The sequence below is a fragment of the Carassius gibelio genome, chromosome B1 (assembly GCF_023724105.1).
Source record: "Carassius gibelio isolate Cgi1373 ecotype wild population from Czech Republic chromosome B1, carGib1.2-hapl.c, whole genome shotgun sequence".
Classification (NCBI taxonomy): domain Eukaryota; kingdom Metazoa; phylum Chordata; class Actinopteri; order Cypriniformes; family Cyprinidae; genus Carassius; species Carassius gibelio.
The window spans coordinates 28,306,088-28,326,441 of record NC_068396.1 but is presented as its reverse complement, the minus strand read 5'-3'; the positions used below and the strand labels follow the sequence as shown (position 1 = coordinate 28,326,441).

Below are 20,354 nucleotides of genomic sequence, written 5' to 3'. Positions count from 1 at the left end.
ATATTGAAGCAAGCATAAGAGCTTATCAACATTGTTAGATGGTTTTTAAGTGGTTGCTCTCTCTATGATATTGTGGTTGATGTGCTGATGCTTAATAACACCTAAAACCATTAAAGAGCATCTTAAATGTAGGGATGCACGATAATATCGGCACAACATTGGTATCGGCCGATAAAAGCTTAAAATGACCATTATCGGTATCGGCCGATATGAATATTTCTGCCGATGAGCCAAACCGATATTCTCCAAGTGAAATAATTGACCTGTTTTTCAGATGTGAATGTCTGTCTACATTTGTAAAATAATACATTTATGGTAGAATCAGTACAGAAGAGATACATGGATTTCTCTTCAGTAAAATTAAAGTTTAAATTTATCAGTATATATATTTGTATATATATCGATATCGGTATCGGCATCGGCCAAAATTATTTAGAAAATATCGGCATATCGAATATCGGCCAAAATCCAATATCGTGCATCCCTACTTAAATGTCATTTCTGCTTTGTAATGAATGCTACAATGCAAGATGGATCACAAAATCATACAGTCCCTGTTGGAAATGGTTCAAATATGCAGAAGATGCTAGAATTATTATGTAAAAAAAAAAAAAAAAAAAAAAAATTATATATATATTTATAATAATAGATGCAAAGAAGCAAAAGAAAAAATCATTAAATTATTAAAAATGAATACAATTGTAATAATATTTATTTTAATGCAATTAAATTTTAAAACATAACTACAGCAATCCTTGGTGAATACAGTTCATTAGCCTGATGGTGAATGCTGTTTAGTGTTTCTAAGCAACATACACATAATTGAGAATGTACAGTGACATGTGGCTCACCCAAACATAATTTAATATCTAATAAATTAACAGAATTTATAAGAAAGAGTTGAATTAAAAATGCAATTATGCCAAAGATGTTGGTGCACAATACAAGCATACTGTAATTGGAAGTGGCTGATGTAGTTCCATTTGAATAGATTAAGTTTATTACATGACTTACTGTAGATATTATGAAAATATGCCAGACGGTCTTTTTGATATACACACACACACACATTCATGGCCGGTATTTCCCCTAAAAAACCCCTTAAGGGCATTTGCTTAATATTTACATTCCCCCCATCTAGTCCCAAATATGACAAGCCCTCCATCCTCTCTCCTTCCTCTCATCTGTTTCTGCATCTCTTTCTTTTCATCATTCTCTTGCTCAATCTCCTCCTTTGTGACTCCCGTGGGAGAATGAATGCTCTCTTTTTCAGATCAGCAGTATGAGGTCACGGCAAACCTTCAAGAATGAACTCCTTTGTAGCCGAACAGAGGCAGGACAGTGTCCTAAAAGCCCTAACTCAGAGAGATCTGTTATCTGTCCATTAAGACAGATATAGGACATGACATTTATGAAATGAACAGCAGGAAAATATGAACAGCAGGAAAATATGTGTAGCAAGTGTCATACTGAGTTTTTTGGGGTAAAAAAAAAAAAATTAAATAAGAGATATATAAATATAAATGCATTTTGTATATAATTGCCTCTTCTTTAATTAATACATCACAAAAAAATACAGAATTGTTATTGTTCTTCTTCCATTTAAAATGTAAACTGGAAAAGCTTTGTGTGCTTTCTTTACATGCAACCAAAGACTAAAAAGAAATTTTTAAGAAATGCACATCAAGGTTCATTTTAAAGGCATGTTTTGCATGGCAGAAATTCAGTAAATAGTCTCCGCCAAAGCTCTCCAGACCGATTGTTCTGGTTGTTAACCTCTTGAGTCATATCTCATAGTAAATACTTCACGTTTATCGCTTGAGACGTTTAGTAGAGGAAGTGTTATTGGAAGTGACAGTTACCGTTCCCTGCACTGGGTCTACATGTAATATACGGCATCATTTGGCTCGGCCCAAAAGTTTCAGACAAGAAATGTACAGTTCTCAGCTTTATCACTCCCAGAGTCACTATTAAACAAGGCGCAGCATATGATGACGGGTGAGGAAAGGCAGGAAATGGGCACCGCTCTGTTCATTCACTCCACTTAACCATAAAAGAGTAAAGTAATACAGTATACTATAAATCCACAAGTGACGCATTGCATTCTGTGTCTTGGTGATATCTTCATAAAGTCATCTCTGGCATTTGCTGTGGTCTATTTTAATAACAGGCCTGTTCAGTGTTTGTCAAGCTCATAGTGACCACCAGCTTAGACACAAATGAAGCGTATGAATTATGCACTGGCTTTCAGAAAGGTCAACTTTCTTAATATTTGACTTTTAAACATACAGAACAGCATGTTAAAGGTTCATTTTGATGTGCAATCAAACAACTGAAATTTGAATTTTCACATTTTTAAAACTGTTTTTAAAAATAAAGGTCCATCATTGCCATCTATATTCTTAAAAATAAAGGTTCCAAACTGGAATTTTCACAGCGATGCCAAAGAAAAAACATTTTTGGTTCCAAAAAGAACCTTTCGTGGAACAGTTCCTAAAAGAACCGTTTTCTCTTAGTGTTGAACACATTTTAAGAATCAGAAGAACATTTTCCACTACAAAGAACTTTTGTGGAATGAAAATGTTCCATGGATGTTAATGGTTCTTCGGGGAACCATCAATGCCAATAAAGAACCTTTATTTTTAAAATTATATAGTAAGGTTTTACATGGAATCATAGACGCCAATGAAGAACCATTACTTTTACGAACAACATTAAATATTGCACAAAAATATTATTTTTAGTGAAAAAGGTACTTATTTTACTTCACACTACGGAAATAAGAGTTCTTTTAAGAACTGTACACTGAAAGTTTTTTGCAAGGAAATGGTTCTTCTATGGCATTGGTGTTAAAACCCCATTTTGAAGCCTTGATTTTTAAGAGTATGTTATAAAAAGTCTTCCCAAACATTTGTTTTCTTCATTTAAGGAAGAAATAGGCCATAAACAGGGAGACAAATACACAGTCGCACACATTCAGAGGGTTATGTTTCTTCTTGAGCTGCAGAGAATAGAATGTGCTTGATTTTATGCAGTGAAGTTATATGGCTCTCAGAGAAGTGTGCTACTTCTGGAATATTCTTATGCCAGATAGTCCTAAACTGCAGGAACTCCATGCTTGCCTCAACTGAAGCACAATATTTAAAAAAAAAACAAATAGCCCTTTACAGCGGAATAACACCAGAACATTTACGATTAAAAATGAACAAGACAAAGAGAAAAAGAGAAACACTGAGCCAGCACTGGGCTTGGATAATTCAGTTACATCATTGTGAATATGAGATGATTAGAATATCAGACTGAAAGAAAGGAATTCAGTGAAACAGATGATGTGGAAGTAGGGCAGAGAGAAACAAAAAGAAGCAAAAGAGAGTAATAGTAATAGTAAAAGTTTGGGGTCGGTAAGATTTTTTTTTTTTTATATGCTTTTGCTGTTCTGTAAATGCAAAGCTGAATTTTCAGCATCGTTACTCCAGTTTTCAGTGTCACATGATTCTTCAGAAGTCATTTTAATATGCTGATTTGCTGCTCAAGAAACATGAAACATGTTGAATACAGTTCATATTTATGTGGACACTGTGAAAGTTCAAATAACAGCATTTATTGGAAATAGGAATCTTTTGTACATCGTACATGTCTGTCCTCTCACTTTTGATCAGTTTACTGAATTTGCTCCCTTTGCTGAATAGAAGTAATCATTTCTATCTCCACGTTTGAACAGTGTGGTTCATCAGCCGTTGTTAAAGTGTGTTTAACAGGGTTCAGAGGTTCTGTATTTGTTCCAAACCCCTCAGCAAAGCTTAAACTCTCCATGACAGACTCTGAGAGAGTAGCGTTGAGGTGTATTTACTGGCCTGAGCATCTGCAAAGCATTAGAGGTGAGAGCGGGACGGGGAAGAGGACAGGAGGTGTGGAAAGGAGGAACGGGTGGGTCTGCATGCTAACCAGTGACCTCTGACTCTTACACCGAACTTTTACCAGACAGAAAGCAAGCAAGAAACTAGCTAGCTTGGGTGTTCAGAGTGATTTTAGCTTGCTATGCAGTTGGTAGCGTCTAGGGTCATTTCTAGGTGGTTGCAAGGCCCAAATCAATATATATTTATGATATTTTTGTTCTGTTTTACAGCTTGGGTCGTTCCTTTAGTGCAATGTCAAAGAACAGGAAAATACACACAACCATATGCACACAAGAAGAACAAAAATACCAAGAAATGCCAAGCAATGTTTCATAACTTGAGCCCCTGGCTGCATACTCTGGTTTCCGTTATTGTTCTGTTTCTGCGTCAGCGAGGACGGGAAACTGGACCATGTGTTACAACACAAGACTTCTGAGTTACAAACAGATCTAGCATTTACTGAAACCAAAGCCTCAGGATGCATGTTCACGGAGAGCACCGAGATCTTCGGTGGAACTGCACACTCTCAGCTCTTGAGATTTCTCAACGGCTCACTGAAGGTTAGAAAAAAAACATTCTGTGTTTATATGGAAGACATTATCCTTGTATAATATGGAAAAACAACGTGAAATCTAAAGGCTAATGGTTCCTAACAGCAAACTAATGCGGTTTTAGGAATTAAGCTGAAATATGATTCAACACAGCGCCGAGGTTTTTCCATCACCTGGGGGTTGTAATGGATTTGGGACAATTTTGCTATCTTTTTGATTCTGTTCTGCCAGTTTCAGTTCCCCATTGAACTGCAGTGGAAGTCAGTTGTAACTGAAAATGTTTGGTTATTAACATTCTACAAAATATCTTATTTTACATTCCACACAAGAAAGAAAATCACACAGGTATGAGAGGAAAAAAAACATGTGGATGAGTTAACAATGACAGAATTTTAATGTTTGATTGAACTATCCCTTTAAGAGCAAGTGCACATTCGTGTGGTGCCATCAGCCAATCAGCATTGTGTGATGTCATTTTCCTTCCATTTTTTAAAATTAATTTCCTCCATGAAAGTTTCGTTGGCTAAAAGGACCTCAACAGACATGCCACATGAAACAGGCCTTCAGCTTTGCTAAATCCCAATTATTTTTGGCTATCCTTTGTTCTTACTCTGTGTCTCATTGTCTGTCTCTTTCCCTGACTGATCATCTTATCAGGCCTTCAGGCAACAGCACTTTAGATAATTAACTAGTTTTATCTGGCATTAACCCCCTGAAGAGCCACACAATAATCAGTCACTGTGACCAGTGACCACCTGGCTTTGCACCTAAATCAGCTATGCATGACTCTCCACTGAACAACTCTTTCATTTCATACCTAAACACTTGCTTTATACCCAGACAACCTATTACATTAGCCTTTCATATTTGAAATCAACACTTTTAGTGTTAATAATACACTATAAACCACGTATAATTTATATATAAACTGTTTATGGTCAGTTATTTTACTTCTATCCGACATTAAGCTGATCAAAAAAGACAGTCAAGATATTTATAATAATATAAAGGTTTTCTATTTCAAATCAGTGTTTTTCTATTTAAAGTTTTGTTCGTCAAAATTTCCTGAAAAAAAAAAAAAAGCTGTCGCTGTTTCAGCAAAAATATTAAGCAATAGTGTTTTCGGCATTGATAATAAAAAGATTTTGGATAACAGTTTGATATTAGACTGTTGAAAATTCTTGTCAACTGTTATAATATTTAATGTATTTTCGATACATTAATAAATAATAATTAATAAATAAATGTAGCCTTGTTACAAAAGAGACTTCTATCAAAAACCCTCTTTTTTTTTTTTTTTTTTTTTGAGCGATAAAAAATATTTAAACATTTAGACATCTTGTGGTTGTCACATTAATAATAAAAAAGATATATATATATATATATATATATATATATATATATATATATATATATATATATATATATATATATATATATATATATATATATAAAATACAATAAAATAAAAATTATGATCTAAACTGAAAATATAGGAACTGAAATATACATTTTTAATCTAATTTTGAGTGTATTATTTTCAGCACTGTGATCAAATGTCACTTGTTTCTCTAAGGGGTTTAAGTCAGAGCCCCCTCCCCGTTTAATTACACAGAAAGACTATAGGATAACCAGGTCAGGATTTACAGCACTCCATGTGGGAATACACAGCCTACCAACAACCATCCATCATACCAGCTAATAAAAAATGTCCCCCTGTACACAGTCGGAAAACAGAGAGAGACAGTGAGAGAGACTGCTCAACATCAGATGGTCTAAAATAGCAAACTTCTGTTTGAGGAGGAAACGCCGCTGTGATCATTGCCATCTGTCTCAGATCTGATGTCAGTGCATGGGTTCAATCCATGGAATCATGGACAGACAGAGAGATACTGGAGGGATCTTATGCTAGAGAGCTATAGGATATCCTTTCTATTAGTTTGAATGTTAATGCTATTTTCTTGTGCAATTGTGTACAGTAACACAGCCATGACATCTCAATTCTGACTGTACTGGATAGCAGCTTTCGTGTGGCACACTTTTGCACTCTTAAGGGGAGAACACTCTCCAGTGTGCTGTGAACGCATGCTGCAGTGTTCACAGATCTCCTGGGACTCCAGTCACTTGTCTGTGAGCTCAGGATATGTAAAGAATTCAGTCTGGCTGGAAAAAATGTGTCTGACAGGAAAAGCAACCAGCCACAGTGTATTTAAATTATGTGTGTGAGTGTGTGACACAGAAAGACTCAAAGACAGCAGACAACTGGCAGCTAGATATATATGCATATAACTAATTATATTTCTTATAATCCAATTAAAATTTAATCAAAATGTGTAAATTCCATTTTTAGCTTGCCGTGTCTAAAATTAACACTCAGCAAGCCCCAAAATGCAAATAAGTATTGACACTGTCGAGAAGATAAAATCTAAAACAAAATTTTTTATAGGGTAATAAAACAATAGATAGGAATGATGGTAAATGCTTTTAGAGCGACCTCTGGTGGTCATAACAGTTAATTTACACTGACAGTTAGGACAATGTCTCCATTTGTTCAGTGTAAATAATCAAATATATTTTTACAATCTACACTTACAAACAAACTAAGAAAAAAATCAGAAAATAATTATTTGGCATTTGCGTGTACAGAAGTAATGTTATTTAAAGAATTAAATCAGAATAAAATGTTTTTCTTTTATTACAACATCAATAATAATAATAATAATTATAATAATAATAATAATAATAAACAAAAAAAATGATCAATCACATCTCCAAAATGAAGAAATATTTGAGGAAGACGTTCACGTTTCCATTTTTGTCTGTTTAAGCTGCAATTTAAATGTCTTCCAGCAGATGGCTCCAAATAGTCAATTTCCCCTTGATTGTATTTAAAAAAAAAAAAAAAAAAAAAAGTTTTATGCTTTAGGAAGATTTGCATTTATCTGATATTTAGATTTTAACTCAGTCACTGAGGTGTTCTGTAGCTCAATTCTATAAAATATCTACACAGATCTTAAATTTGCATTAAGTCGATATCTTATACCATGCCATTAAAGTATGTACATTTATTAGATTTTTTTGTTTGTTTGTTTTTTAGAAAGAGTAGACCGTATAAAATATTTATTTTGCAAAACATACTCCAATAATCTTTTTTTCATTTACAACTTCAAAAACAACAAACAAAAAAATACATTTTACAGTGTTATACACAGTATGTTAGACAAACTTACCGAATATAAAGTTATGTTCTGCTGTCCTGACAGTGACAATCGTGATATATTACATGTATAACACTTACTTTTTTCTTCAAATGTAGGCTAAATCTTAAATCCTCCCTGATTTCACTGTCTAATGTTGTCTAGCAGCAATTCAGAATTAGTTGTGGCTCATTGTGAGTTTTCAAAGAGCATCTTTGTCTGTCTTCCTCAGATGGATGGAGTTCTTTCCCTCCAGCTGTGTTAACGGAGGGGTTTCATTGTCAACAGCGCCCTACATTGTCCCTGAGAACACCCATGCAGCGCAAACACACTACAAGTCTTCTGGCACAAACTGTGGTCATTAAAAAACAAATCCACCAAACAAAACAAATGCCATGAACACGGAGGAAGGGAGATGATACGGTGTTATGGAACCAGCAGCTCGTTTGAAATCAGTATTTGCTGAAAGTGAGTGCTCACTCACGTGTGTGTTCTTCCTCGGGAGAATTTATTTCCCGGTGGAAATCTTCAGCGAATCAATAATTCATATCCATCTAAAAACAGAAACACTAGCAGCACACTTACACGGCACAAAAGCATCTCAGATTTCACCTTCACTTCAACCGACAGACAGACCGCATTCAACCAATCCATTATTCAATGAACTCCATGACTCCACATCTCGCCTAGAAGGCTAAATCTAGCTAATGTTACGAAATGACCATCTGTTTCCAGTGATAATAATCTGGCTACATGAGTTTAACAGTTCATAGTGGCAAATGATTGTAATATTTCGCAAGTAATACGATTTAAAAGGCTAGCTGGAGCCAGACATCTGTTCATTTAAAGGTAAAGTTCAAGATATAGTCACCCTCTTTTTTAGTAATGCGAGATTCCCAGCTTCAAAATGACAAAGAACCACTATAAAAAAATGAGATTATGATCATATATTGACTTAAATTTGAGTTTGCTCATCATACGAAGCTTCAGAAGTCTTGAAATAAGTGTAACATGTCATACTATTATGATACTATTATGTGCGTACTATTTTGGAGCTACATACAGCACGTAATATAATTACTGACCATGGAAATCAGAGAGAAGTACATTTTTCAACAGCAGAAGAAAGAAAGAAAGTCATACTTGAAGGAAACAGTAGCATGATACTATGATATAGTATAATAATAATAATAATAATAATAATAATATATATATATATATATATATAGAGAGAGAGAGAGAGAGAGAGAGAGAGAGAGAGATATAAAGACATGTCAAAAAGTATCTTATTTCCATATTCAGCCAGAATTTTATTTTGAGGGGGTTATGAGTCCTTTATGATCTCCAATGCTGCATTTATTTGAAAAGTAATATTGTCAAATATTATTGCATTTTAAAATATATTTTTTTATATTTGAAACTATTTAAAAATACAATTTATTCCTGTGATGGCAAAGCTATATTTTCACCAATGCTGCATTTATTTGATAAGTAAAACCAGAAATATAATTGCATTTTAAAATAACTATTTCATATATTTAAAAAATAAATAAATATCATTGATTCCTGTGATGGCAAAGCTAAATTTTCAGCAGTCTTCAATGTCATACAGTCCGTTAACACTCCAAAGAACAGCATTTATTTGAAATAAAAATCTTTTGGAGCATTATAAATGTCTTTACTTTTAATTTTGATCGATTTGATGCATCTTTGTTAAATAAAATAAAATAAAATACAATAAAACACTGGTTACATGTTCTAACAACACTAATCTCTGCCTTTGACTGCCTGCAGACATGCATCTGTATGACAGCATCTGAATGGCGCTGTAAGCCATTTCAAGTGTCTCACATAAGTTAAGAAACAGACACCTGTGAAATCATCCCACTGAAAAAGATCAGCACAGATAGTGTGAACAGCTGAGCACAACATATGCTGCTGCTACAGAGAATCAATATCTACAGAGAGAAGCACACATTTGTGTGACCAATCACAGTAAATCTACTGCTAGACACATACAAATGTAATACTGTACAATCTAAAGTTTGCCTGGGAATGAAACTTTATTTTTCTTCAACGACTTCAAATCAAAGTAAAATAAACCGATAAATTGTACCTTAATAATAGTTAATAGAATAATGAGCCTGCTTTGAGAAGTGATCTCAACAATGCCTCAAAATGTGCTCAATATATAAATACTCAGATATTATGCTTAAACACTACACAGCAGCCTATGGACAAGCAGTTTATAAAACAGTATTGTTAATTACTAATAATATAATCTCTCTGAAAGGGCTGGAATGCTGTACTGACCAATTGGCATTCAATCTTTCTTTCCTTTACTTTAAATGAAAGCGTTCTTAGAAATATGAATGAAGTACATTTGACATGTATGTCCTTGATCGTAACATCCTGTAAACACACATCATTTGTTGTTAGAGTCGGGCTGTTATAATATAAAGAACTGTCCACGGACACGAGCAGCAGCATAAAATCACGAGAGTGTTCAAGGTTGCAACTGCGGATGACAGACAAAATGATTATGTTTTTCTGGATAGTAGTATAGAGTGAGCAGTGTGTGTGTACAGTAAGTGCGTGGTTGTGTGTAGCCACTGCAGCATATGATGAATGTGTTTTGAACATGAAAATAGATTGCCTACTTCATATCACTAGGGAGGAATCCAGACAGAAGGAAAGAAAAGCAGAGAATTTCAAATGAGCGTGTGACGGACAGCTCCGAGTGCAGAAACAGTGGCCAAGCAACAGAAAAGAAAAATATAAAGACACGAGGAATGAAAGTAAACGGTCACAGACTCGTGTTCATTTTTTCATTCCACTTCTACAGCAAACAGAGCTGCTTACGCGAGATTACAAAACAATCCGGCAGCGACTGATGATTGACAATTACAACACAGTCAATATGCCCTCGTTTAAAATAAAAAAAAACATTAAAAATGATTTACATTTTTTTTTTTAAAGGCTTTGATGCTCAAGTCATTTGTACTGCTTTCATAGTGCCACTTATTTATATTTAAAATAATTAAATTCAAATAATTAATTTGAATTTGAATTTGCCTACACATCTGTTCAACATGTGATTTGTGGCTGCATTTATTTGATCAAAAATACAGTAACAACAGTTATTTTATCAAATGTTATTATAATTTTAAAGAAGCTGTTATCAACTTTAATATATTTTAAAATGTAATTTATTCCTGTAATGCAAAGCTGAATTTCCAGCATTATTGCTCCAGTCTTCAGTGTCACGTGATTCTTCAGAAATCATTTTAATATGCTGATGTGATGCTTAAGAAACATTTTGTATTATTATCAGTGTTTAAAAAAGCTGTGCTACTTCATATTTTTGGATACAATTAAATGTATAAAAAGTATTCATTTCTTCCTGAATGCTAGTGCACAGTATATAGCTAATAAACTATTCACAACATGGCTTTCTCCTCTTCTCTTTAAATTTTTTAGGTTATTCTTTTGGCTCAAATTTCCATGGGATTCTTGGGAGCTAATTATGGCCCAGCCTGGGGGAAGACGTTCATACAGTATATACACTCACAGAGGACTGCACACATTCACGTCAGTGTTAATTAAACAATACCATCCCTGTGATTAAAATGTGTCGTGTTGGGAGTGACTTCAAGCTGCATAATGAAGAAAAAGTGCGGTTCTTTCTCTCTCACACATAGAAACACATTTGCACCTCTTTTCACACACACAAGTTCTCTTACAATTAAGAAGTCACATTCTTGAGAGCCCAATTATAAAAATCTTTACAGAGCTAATCCAATGAAAGTATGTAAATACAGCACGAGGCTCAAAAATGTACACAACACCATGCAGAATGTGTGGGAGTGTGAGAGATCAGGCGAGTCTGTATGCAGCATGTACACTGTGTTCGGTAAATTCTGTGAATATCCAGAAAACATTGCATGGAATATTGTATCCCACAGTGCAACCCACTCAATCTTCCATTTCCAGCGCCACAATAAATACACACAAAAAATACCATCTTTTATATTATATATAAATATATTTAATATATAAACATATATATATATATGTGATTATATATGCTTATACGCTGTATAAATCGTATAAAATTCATACAAATTAGCCACCTTAGAAAATATGTACGAATTGCTGTGAGATCAAGCTCAAATAAAAGCTCAAATATTTCCTCTAAATTCTCTTATAATGTGGATTCAAAGTCTATACCTTCATGAATTTTAAGAGAAACATCTGAGATAAAATTGATGTCAACCTTTGAACAGACTATTTAAAAAAATATATACTATGCAGCATACAGTGTTGTGTACTGTAGTAGCATTTAGCAGTACTGTACTGTATTCCGTTCCACATATAGCTATAGAATCATATTTGTGCAAATGCATTAATTTAGGTTGCTCTGTTTGAGACAATGTGCAGACATTGGTTTGAGAAGTTCTGTGTGACACTCACTCTACGGGAGGGTTGATATCATCTGGTTTGGTCTCGAAGAAGCGGAGAACTTCCTCACTCTGTGAGATCTGGGGAGGAAGCCGAACCAGCGCCTGACAGACAGACAAGACATGAAACCAGACGATAAGACACCAAAATCATCCAGAAACACAGACGACTAATGAATCTCTACTATACTGAATGTTACTTCCTTTGAAATCTCCATAAGGGTCGATGATAAACACGATGTTCAGGGTGACAAGAGGAAAAATACAGCATAAGATTTTTAAGATTTTAAATACAGCATGAGAAAACATTATTTTAAATGTAATGTTTTAAATGGATCTGGAACACCATTAAAAAAAAAGAAGGATCCTACAGATTCCATTTTCACACAAACATTTGTCTTATAAATACAGTCTGTGTTCCAACTGCTTTCAAACATGATTTGAAAATTAGCAAAAGAACAGAGGAAAAAATAAAAAGGAAAGGTGGGGGAGAGAGAGACAACTCCTCTGAAGAATCCCTGGAGTAAACCACGTTATTTATTTATCTTTGAAGAACACAATGCAATTAAATGGAGATGGTTTGTCTAATTAAAGCTTTCAGGAAATAGCTGGTAAACATCGTACGTTTAAGCCCTTCAAAGACACAGCCCCCTCTCTCTCTCATGAAGTGATTTCGATGTGTTTTACAGTGAAAGGATGAAATCTGGAGGAAGTTAATTATCTAAATGTCATACAATCAACTGTCACATAATTAAAGGTTGATTTAGAAAATGTTCAACAAAAGCTGCCGATAGCTTAGTGATTAAAAAAATGAAATTAAATAAATAAAACAATGGGCGCCTTAAAGACATTTATGTTAAGGTTAATTCTATGTTCTGAACTATTTTTGGAAGTGTTTTTTTTAATGTCATGGAGATTGTTGCCACAACAGCAGTCCATCCAAGACCCCCCTTAATGCTGCCTTACCTCTCACTATCTCAGCCCACTTTAACAGCTGCTCTCCACTTGAGTGTGTGTGTGTGTGTGTGTGTGTGTGTGTTTACACGTGCTGTGTGTTTGTCTAGGTGGATTGTTTAAAAAAGTGGGCTCTATTCCATCAGGAAGAAGGGGGGAGGAAAGAAAAGGAGACATGTCACTTGAGGGGAAAAGACGAAGGAGAAGAGAAGGAGAAGAGGAGGAAGAAACAAGTCATTTAAGTCCCTCAAACATCATTTAAAAGGTGTTATTGGGTAACCTATATAGCTATTGGCAAAGTAAACATGACAGCGAACACCAATAAGTGCAAGTGTTCGCTTGCTGTAATTTATATACTTGTGTAACCAAATGTGACGTGTTTGTCAAAGACTTTAACAGACTCTTTTTCATGTGTGTTGCAAGAGTTTTGTTGTTCAGCATATTAGCATAATCATATTTCAACAAGATGGCAGATATTGTCTGATAATGAAGCAAACTCACTCTCAAAACCTGATGTGGTGAACATGCATAGAACTCTAGTGCCATTTTTCTTTCGTTCAGGGTGAAATTTGTGATTTGGGGGGATTTGACAACACTATTTATGGCTTGAAACACTCTAGAGGAAGTCCAAACAATAGACTTGGGGTCTTGAAAATACATAAACTAAATAGCTTCAATGCAGCAAAGAAGTTTAACTGATATTAAAAGTTGACCATCTTTAAATACCTTAATAATACATCTCACCACACTCATAGTAAACACACATATCCCTCATGCTGCTAGATAACTTTATTTTACTTGCAATCTTTTTTAAATAATATATTTCAAATGAATTTGCACTTTCTAAGTAATGCTTCTTTGAACAGCAGAAGGATCAGTAGAAAATCAGTAAGAACGAAGAGGGTCTTAATGTTGAACCTTGAGGTATGCCAGGGTCATGACCACACTCCTAATTATGTTATCAACCTCATATGTGTCAGGAACACAACTGGACACAGATGCAGGTTACGGTGCAGGACCAATTTATTCAAAAACCTCAAAAGAAAAAACTTCCTCCAATGAACAAAAACAGGCCGGGAAATTAGGAAAAATGTCCAACAGAAAAAGAGACTTCAAATGTCCTTGCAAAAACACCCGGCAGGGGGCGCTAAATGGCGCGGCCGCGATGATAGCGGAGAGGGGAGGAAGCCACGAGCGAGCCAGCGACCGTGCAAAAACTCTTCTGGGAAATGCCGGTGCCCGGTCTAGGAAATGAGGGAGGGGGGAAAAAGAAAAACAAAACAAACCAATAGCAGCAAACAGAGGCACGACAGAACACGGCTTGACAGGATCAGACAAAGTGGATACACGGGGATTGTTGCCGAACAACGATCTGGCACCGATAGGCGCGACAGACGGGAATAAATAGAGCAAGAGATGAACAGACATTGAATTCAGGTGAGCGAGGTCAAACCATTAGAAACGGAAACTGTGATAATGAGGAGGAGGGAGGAACGCCAAAGATAGGTGCAAGACGAGCGATCAAAACCAAAACAAAACACCATGTGCGCACGAAATGCAGACATATACAGAAACACACACACACACACACGAGAACGGGGTGATCAGACAGTGGACATGACAATATGCTGAACACACACATGTATGTGAGCAACACATCCCCATGACAGCATGGGACACACACAAACACAAACAACAGTGTCTGTCAATGGAAAAGGGCTATAAAGAACCTCTCACAGTTCAGTGGTTTTCTAAATAAAGTAATACAGCCTACACATATTAAATAAGATAATAAAAGAAGACAAAACACAAAAGCACCGACAAATAGGAAGGAAGGAAGGAAGGAAGGAAGGAAAAGAGAGACTTACTCTGCAATAGTCGTCAATAAAGCGTAGTCTCTTCATGGCCACGTCTCTCACATGACTCCGTCTGAATAGGATTTTGCCTTTAAAATAAAAGGTAGAATCAAATATGTGGTCTACTTTATAAAATCATTCTATAACAACAGCATGCAATAACATAATGGTGTCTATAATAACATTATCTAGTTTCCAGAAAGAGCTCTTGCTGAAATTGCAAGAATAACTTAAATAATAGTGTGTAAAGCAGTTAGAATGCATGAAAATAATACACAAATCTGTTGCGTTTTATTCCATTGCTTTACAGAAAGTCTGTGATTATAAATTCATATTGGTAAATAATTGGTTTTAGATTTCAGTTTATTTAATTTGATTTAAAAAAAAAATAAAATTAATTTAAATTTAAAAATAATAAAGTGATTTTATTTTTATTCAATTAAATTAAATTATGTATCTTATATAATTATTTATGATATTTAGCTGAACCAATGAAAATGTAAAAATCAGACATACTGGCCCAATTGAGAATAAATAAATAATCTTTAATATTGAGCCCCACTCACTGCTGTAAGCTAAGTCCAGTGCATTTTAGAATAACCCATAAGAAACTGTTTAGAAACATGATACACAGGGAAGCTACTGAAGAGAGACGCCATGTGTTATTCTTCAGATCTGGAACATCCTAATCAGATTCAGACGTTTGGAGGAGATAAGATCACCACATAACACCAAGCTCCAGCTGTCATGCTCTCCTATCTCAAGCTGCTTACGCTCAAGGAAACACTGAGAGATACTCAGCATTGTGCAGAATGAACAAAACCCTTGAGAACAAAACCGTTATAAACCATTGATTGACCTCGACTTGTTTTATATTCTATTATGTGCTCCTACATGTACACTGAAAAACATATTGGTATAGAAACCAGAAATTTTAGAAATTTTACTCAGAAATTGCTAGTAAATTTCACAAACATTTAAAATAAATGGCATTAATCCAAGACTGTAGTCCAAGTTGATATAAAATTTTATGTATAAAGTTGTTATAAATATAGAAACCATTAGCTAGAGGAAAATGGAACAAAATATCGAGGATTGCAAATATTTGCATCTATCACACCATGACATGAGGTCCTCTATAGTAATAAACCAACAAATACAAGAAAACTCTTTATAGTATTTAGACATATTATCTGATCTGTCCCTCTTTAAGGTCCCAATGGAGTCTAATAATCAGAAAGGAATTAAATGAAGACAGTGCACAGATTTAATGGTTTGACACTTGAAACCCTATTATTCCCTTACAAATGCTCTGAATGCTTTTATAATCCACTTAATATTGTAGTAATCTTACCAATTACACTGCATTCCAGTAAATAATCGAATGGAGCCAGTGATAATCTGAGCTGGTGTGTTCGTATTGAAGGATGTGAGAACTAACAGAGGGACTTGCTGGAAAACAGAACAAGAGAGACACTAAATGTCCAGGGAATAGAGCAGCCGCGTCAGCAAGCCGGGAAAACGTGTCTCGATCTCTCTGTATCTCTGTCTCGCTCTTCTCATTTTCTTCTTATTGATGGCTTTTGTTCTCTGGGAATGGTGCTGCTCATCTCAATGACTCGTGTGCCTGCTTCCTGCATCTGAGTAAGTCAAGAACGAAGCACGACCCCATCCCAGCATAACCATGACTTACTGTGGACAGATCTGCTGATGCCATGCGTTTGCAGGTCTGTGTGTTTGTGTGTGTGTGTGTGTGCAAAGGAGAGGAAAAGCTCCTCCTAAAATCACCTGGAAGAAAAGGGATAATCCTTTTTTTGGGATCTTTCTGCCCTCCCTCGATTGGGAACTTGTCGAGAATCTGCATCTGTGGGAAGACACATGAAACACAACATATAAAATCAGTCAATATAACAGATTCCATCAACTATCACCACTATTAATATTTACTTTTCATTCCTTCTGTCTGTAACTAGTGAAAAATGTCATGATCTCGTTTTAAAATCATGTACTCGTGTTTCCTGAAAACCATTTTGTTCACTTTGTTTTCCGTAGCTCTCCACATTTGTCCCTTTTGGGCATTTGAAGTACAAACAGCTGCAGATTATTACCACAAACAAATGTAAATCTGAGTACTAAGAATCAAAAACAACTTCAGGAAACCAGTAACAGAAGCTGGGCGATTCTTCTTGAGCTGCTTCCATGCAAATGTGACCCTGTAAGAGCTCTGACTGGAAAGTCCCGGTGGGCTGTGCTCATTAGTAAGAAACATTTACAAGAACTGAGAGAAACTGAGAGAGTAAAAGCTGGGAGAAGCTGTTGTGGGAACCAAATGAAGAAGAGAAAAATGATGAGGAAAAGATAACAAGGTTAAAGTTACTCTAAATAAAAATTTGTAACAATAATGCCCTTTGATAAAAGAAAAGGCATATTAACACAGACAGGGCTGCACATTATATCGTGTATAAAAAAAAAAAAGAAGAAAAACTTGGGTTGCTGGTTCAAATTCAGACTTTTCCTGAACCCATCTGTTTCCAGCCACAGAATCTCTGAAATCTTTCAATATAGATTTTTTAGGTTTAGACTATTTATAGCAGTTAACCTTCATATTTTACATTTTTCTTTTGACTTTGGAATATTGAATACCTCTAGATCTTAAGAAAATAGAGGGGGAAAAAACAGTTTCGGTTTGGTTTTTGGAACATAAAAAAAAAATGTATTAAAAAAATTTCCATTTATTAAAAATGTTCTATCAATAAAAAAAATATTCCTGAGACGCTGATTATTTTGCATCATTACTCAGTCTTAAGTATCACACAATCCTTCAGAAATAATTATAATCTGCTTATTTGCTGCTTAAGAAACTTTTCTTATTATTACCAATGTTGAAAATATTTTTGTGGAATCTGTGATGATTTTGATAAATCCAAATGAATTAATCAGTTCAAATGGTTCTTTTTTAGGAGTCAATTGATCAGCTGGTGAATCAGACTGAACTGGACACTTGAGGAGTCACTGGTCTGAATCACAGACTGAATCAGTCACTTCCTCTTTGAACTGGTTTGAATTACTTGCTCGCTCACTGACCCAAAGATTCAAAATGAGCCAAGAACTATTACTGTGTTATGTGTACACAGTGTTAAGATGCTTATTTGTAAAGCTTGGCAAAACTTCAGTCCAACTACTATCCGGTTGTTCATTTGACAGATCCAGTTAACTCAAAAAACATAATGCTGCAGAAAACATTGTTATAATTTTTAGAAAACAGAATCTTTAGAGTCTTCAGATTCTTTACATTTAGAATATGTGCTGGGCTTGCTGAAATATCTCCCTCAAAACCTTCTTGGTCATGCTTTAACCTGAATCCATGGCACACAGGGAGAGGAGTCATTGAACTCTGAGCTAATCTGTAATTGAGGACAGACAAAGATCACACACACACACACACACATAGTCAAACCCTGTGTTTATATACGTGGGGTCAGTGCAAGCTCAGTCACTGGTGCACACTGATAAGGTTGTGAGGATCTGGGTCAGATGGCATGAAGAATTGGAGAATAAAAAACAATCACATCTCACAGATATCAAATGTCTTGCACTTCCATTTTCACACGATGCTGAATTAATTCTGCTGATGGTATCACAATATTTGTGCATTTGCAGATTATCTGAGTCACTCTTAAACTTCGAACAGATACAGACATGGATGTTTATGTCATTTTTAAGATGTACACTACCGGTCAAAAGATTGGAATCATAACCTTTTTTATTAATTTGGGGCTCCATATTTGTGTGGAAACTGATACTATGCAAAACTGTAAGTACGGTAAAGGTAAGTCTGAGTTTTTTTTTTTTTTATCACTTTTATCAAAAAGTCAGTAAACATTAAAGAATTTAATTATATTTCAAATAAATGCTGTTCTTAACTTTTTTTTTAATCAAATAAATGAAGCCTTGAAGAGCATAAGTGACTTTCAAAAACATTTTTAAAAAATGGTAAAATATTTACAATGTCTGTTTTATTTACAATGTCTTTTATGTCTGTTATACTGAATATCCAGTTAGAGAGCTAATTCAACACCATGCATATTTACACCATATATACAAACAATGGGCAAATTAGAATGATTGGTGTCTAACTAGAGTAAAAGAAAGAAAGAAAGAATCACTTGCATGTAGAACTCTGGACACTGTGGAGGAGAAAAACAAGACTCAATGTTCAGAGAAAAAGGAAGGGTAAAAGATGCAAAAAAAAAAAAAAAAAAAGGAAGGGAAAATAAATCAAGATTTAGGAGAAAAAGAGTGAGGAATGGATAATGAAAGACATAATTAAATAACATAATAGAAAAGGAAAATGAGATGAGCAGGATAAAACAGAAGAAAAAAAATGACAGCGAACAGGAGAAGGAATTTAAGAGGCTGGGAGTGAGGAGGAAACATGAAGATGTAATTGAGGACAGACAAAACGAGGAGAAGTTGCTGTATCTCCCAACCACCAAGGCACCTGGAAGACTTCCTGAGTCTCCATAGCAACAGGGGGCGGGGAGAGAGGAGAGCGAGCCAGTGATTGGATGACAGGGTGTGTGTGCAAGAGAATGGAAATGAAGAACGGAGACATACATATATCTATACCATCAACTCAGGGTTTGCATTCATATCAGTGTTATAGCAGTGCTTATGTGTCTGTATCACTTAAAAGCTCTTAGAAGCATGCAGCATATTCATTCCCATAATACACCTCCAGTGATCACACAGAAACAACATTATTTTGAGGGTGATATAAAAATATCGGAAATAATCTAAATAATATATTTTTTTTATTTCAATATAAATAAATAGATAAAAGTCACTGCTACAATATTATATTATTTATACTGTAAATAAATAAATGTTATTGTTAATACTTATTATTGTTATTAAAATGTTTCTAGAGAGAGAGAGAGAGAGAGAGATGGAAATCACTGCTCAATTGATATGCTTATAAAGTCACTCTACAAAGTTAGGCCTACATCAAATCCAGCTCCATGTGGTCTCCTATTCGAGATGAGAGTGATTGTAACCCCGGCAAAGTCAGAGATAAGTGTGTGAGCCACATAAACATCATGATTAGCCTTTTCAAGGAGCTGCACCAGGGGGCCCTTCTGGTGAAACACAGCCAAAGAGTTTGAGGACGCTGTAGGAGAGTGAGCTCTGTCATGCAGCTCCATCAATGGGCTTATTCAATTCAAAACTTCAATGCATGCTTCATAACACTTTAACAGTGATCCTGCTATGGAGCTACAGGGGGCTGCTACAATATAGTCTACACCTTTGGGACATTTCTCTCTTAATTAGTTAAGGGTTTTTGTACCGAATGTGAAATCTCCTCCCCATTCTGTCTTGCTCCTTTTACACACGTGTCTCATGACCCAAATAACTGCAATGGTCATGTGACTTCTTGCTA

The 20,354-nt window shown here is 35.1% G+C and overlaps 1 protein-coding gene across 6 annotated transcripts in view; it reads right to left on the bottom strand.

Moving 5' to 3' along the window:
• Window positions 1-20,354, bottom strand: part of sh3pxd2aa (SH3 and PX domains 2Aa) — an 88,933-nt gene that overhangs the window by 41,297 nt on the left and 27,282 nt on the right. For all 6 annotated transcript variants that reach the window (XM_052545567.1, XM_052545562.1, XM_052545568.1 and 3 more), the window contains exons 3-5: window positions 16,703-16,778; window positions 14,927-15,003; window positions 12,118-12,209 (exon numbers count right to left, since the gene is read on the bottom strand). In XM_052545567.1, the coding sequence (XP_052401527.1) occupies window positions 12,118-12,209; window positions 14,927-15,003; window positions 16,703-16,778 (245 nt within the window). The remainder of the gene's footprint in view (window positions 1-12,117; window positions 12,210-14,926; window positions 15,004-16,702; window positions 16,779-20,354) is intronic.